A 3137-nucleotide genomic window follows, 5' to 3' on the forward strand; every position below is an offset into this window, starting at 1 on the left:
TCAATATTCTGAATGATTACTTTGTTCCAGGTGCTCATAAGCAAAGACATTATGCAATCGAATTACTTTAGATTTTTTCCTGAAATCATATAAATAAAAATCTGAATATATTCTACTTATTTCACATTAAGAGATCCATTGGGAGGTTTGTGAAACCCTGACAATTCTTATGTAATTTACTTGGTGAACATCTTTTAAATAGTGACATTTTCATATCCATTTGTGGTTCTTATAATTTTGCTCGTGTTGATGTTTTTATTCACTTTTTGGTATTTATTTAGTTTAGATTGGAGCAACAGAATGAATTTCAGAGCTCAAGTTTCAGATGGTTGCTAACTTATCTATAGTCAAGTGCCAATATTAATTTTACACTTGGAACAGCATCCAGTTTTGCATTAAATGTAACACTGCCATTTAATTGGGTATTGAGGGATTCGAGTGCTTTTTGATGCCACTTTATCAGTGTAATAGAAAGTGTACATGCCTTTAAAGGTAAATTTGATGAAGGGACCTAATAATTCACTGCTTTTCTACTGTACTGTAACACAATGGATTTGTTAGGAATTAGTATTCCAAAGGTATAGACTAATATTACAGAAATGTGAGTTTGAACCCCAGCCGACTAACTGGGGAATTTAAATACAAATAATTAAACTAAAACTTTAGTTTCCAGTAAACATAACCATGAAAATAAAAGATTGTTGAAGGGTCAACTGATTTACTAATGTCATTCTTACCATGTCTGATCTATATGTGACTCCAGACCCACAGTAATGTGTTTGGCTTTTAACTGTTCTCTGAAATTGTCTGTATAGTGGACAAGGGCAAACTGTATTGTATTCAATGCATTTTTTTCCTCATTCAAGTTACAAAATTCTTACACGGACAGAGTAAATGCATGATGTCTCCTTTTGGCTGAAAGCCCTAGAGCCAAGGGATGCAGTCTCAGAATAAGGGAAGGCCATTTAGGACTGGAATTAGGAGGAATTTCTTCACAGACTTTGGTAAATCTTTTGGAATTCTCTGCCCTGGAGTAATGTAGCAGCTCAGTCATTGAATATGTTCAAGACTGGAGTTGATAGATTTTTACACAACGAAAACATCAGGGGATCTAGAGATAGGGAAGGAAAATGATGATAGAATCATAGGACCCCTGCGGTGTGGAAGCAAGCCATTTGGCCCATCGAGTCCACACTGACCCTCCGAAGAGCAATCTACTTCTGCCCCCACCCTATCTCTGTAACCCTGCATTTCCCATGACTAATCCACCTAGCCTGGCACTGTGAGGCAGCAGTGCTAACCACTAAACCACCATGCACCCTTCTTTAAAATTGATTTGTAGATGTTAAAGTGGATTAGTAAATTTCTTTGATGTTAAATTAGATGATCAGCCATGATCTCATTGAATGGCGAAGTGGAATCGAAGGGCTGAATGGCCTACTTCTCCTATTTCTCATATTCTTATGATGTGTAGACTTCGAAAACAAATGATTGCAGAGAGTGGGAGGTGTGGGGAAATGATTGCAGGGAGGGGGAAAAGTACTGACAAAAATGTTGCTGCTCCCACGAGTTGCCGGAGCCTTCTTGATCCCGCAGGAATCACTCTGTAAAATAGTGGATGGTAGTGGAGGACATCTTTTGCTCCCTAATTGCAGTCGTTTTCTTCCACACTTTTCCTGAAGCCATGAGTGTTGCTAACCTTGCCTGATGACTGTTCTTAACCTGATTGTTAATTTGAACAGCAGAGATTGGAGAGGTGAAACTGTGGCTAAGCCCTCTCCAATTCTCACCAGAGGTTCAAGTGCATTGTCCAGCCAGAATATCATCCAGGGCAAGTTTTTTTGCAGAACTTTATTTCAAATTCATGTGAAAACATCCAGAAGCATGGAGTAGAAGATGACTATCGAGTTCACAGATTCAGAATCAGAGAAATATTGCAGTGCTGAAGAAGGCTATTCAACCCATCCTGCCGTGTACTGGCTCTTCAAATAAGCATCATTTACCTTGTGTCAATATCTTGCTTTTTCACTATAATTTTATATATAATTTTTATCCAAATAATTACCCAATGCTGTCTTAAATGCCTCAATTGAACCTGCCTCCTCTGCATTTCCAGGCTGTGCATTTGATACCCAAACTACTAGCTGAGTGAAAAAGTTTTTTCTTATGTCATCCTTGCTTCTTTTGTTTATCACGTTTACTCTTTTGTCTTCTTGTTCTTCTTCCTTTTTATGAGTGAAAACAAGTTCTGAGGAAGGGTCACCAGACCCGAAATGTTAGCTCTGATTTTTTTCTTCACAGATGCTGCCAGACCTGCTGAGCTTTTCCAGTAACTTCTGTTTTTTTCCCTTATTTACAGCATCTGCAGTTCTTTCAGTTTTTAACAGCTTTTCCTTATCCACCCTAACCAACCCACTCATGATTTTAAAAGTCTCTATTAATTCCCCTCCTAGCCAAGGAGAACAACAACAATTTCTTCAACCTGTTCTCATAACTGAGGTTCCTAATTCCTGAAACCATTCAGGTAAATCACTTCTGTACTTTCTCCGATGCATTCACTGATTTCCTATAATGTGGCACGCAGAACTGTACGCAGTACTCCAGCTGTAGTCTAAGTCAATATGAATCTTTTGCTTTTTGGCTTCTCCAATGCTCTGAAGTGTTGAAGGTTCTGAAGTTTCACTTGGCTTGATACGTTTGACTATTATTGGTTTCATTTAAATACTTTTCCCACTCTGAAGGCAGCACGGTGGCACAGTGGTTAGCACTACTGCCTCACAGCACCTGGGACCCGGGTTCAATTCCAGCCTCGGGCGACTGTCTGTGTGGAGTTTGCACATTCTCCCTATGTCTGCGTTGGTTTCCTCTGGGTGCTCTGGTTTCTTCCCAAACTCCAAAAAGATGTGCAGGCTAGGTGGATTGGCCATGCCAAAATTGCTCGTAGTGTTCAGGAATGTATAGATTAGGTGGGTTATGGGTGGGCGCTCTGCGGGTCGGTGTGGACTTGTTGGGCCGAAGGGCCTGTTTCCACATTGTAGGGATTCTATGATTCTGATTCAATCATTTCCATTCTTTAAAATTTAATGCATCCCCAGTTTTAGCTTTGATTTCTTTCTGCTTCCTTGAGTTACGGCTTA

The 3137-nt window shown here is 39.6% G+C and overlaps 1 protein-coding gene across 1 annotated transcript in view; it reads right to left on the bottom strand.

The window, feature by feature from the left end:
* LOC109933599 (probable methyltransferase TARBP1) overlaps positions 1-3137 on the bottom strand; it is a 30077-nt gene continuing 26940 nt past the window's right edge. The window contains exon 5 of the mRNA XM_048601373.1: positions 1-79. Within this exon, the coding sequence (XP_048457330.1) occupies positions 1-79 (79 nt within the window). The remainder of the gene's footprint in view (positions 80-3137) is intronic.

The sequence above is a fragment of the Rhincodon typus genome, chromosome 9, assembly GCF_021869965.1.
Source record: "Rhincodon typus isolate 14 chromosome 9, sRhiTyp1.1, whole genome shotgun sequence".
Classification (NCBI taxonomy): Eukaryota; Metazoa; Chordata; class Chondrichthyes; order Orectolobiformes; family Rhincodontidae; genus Rhincodon; species Rhincodon typus.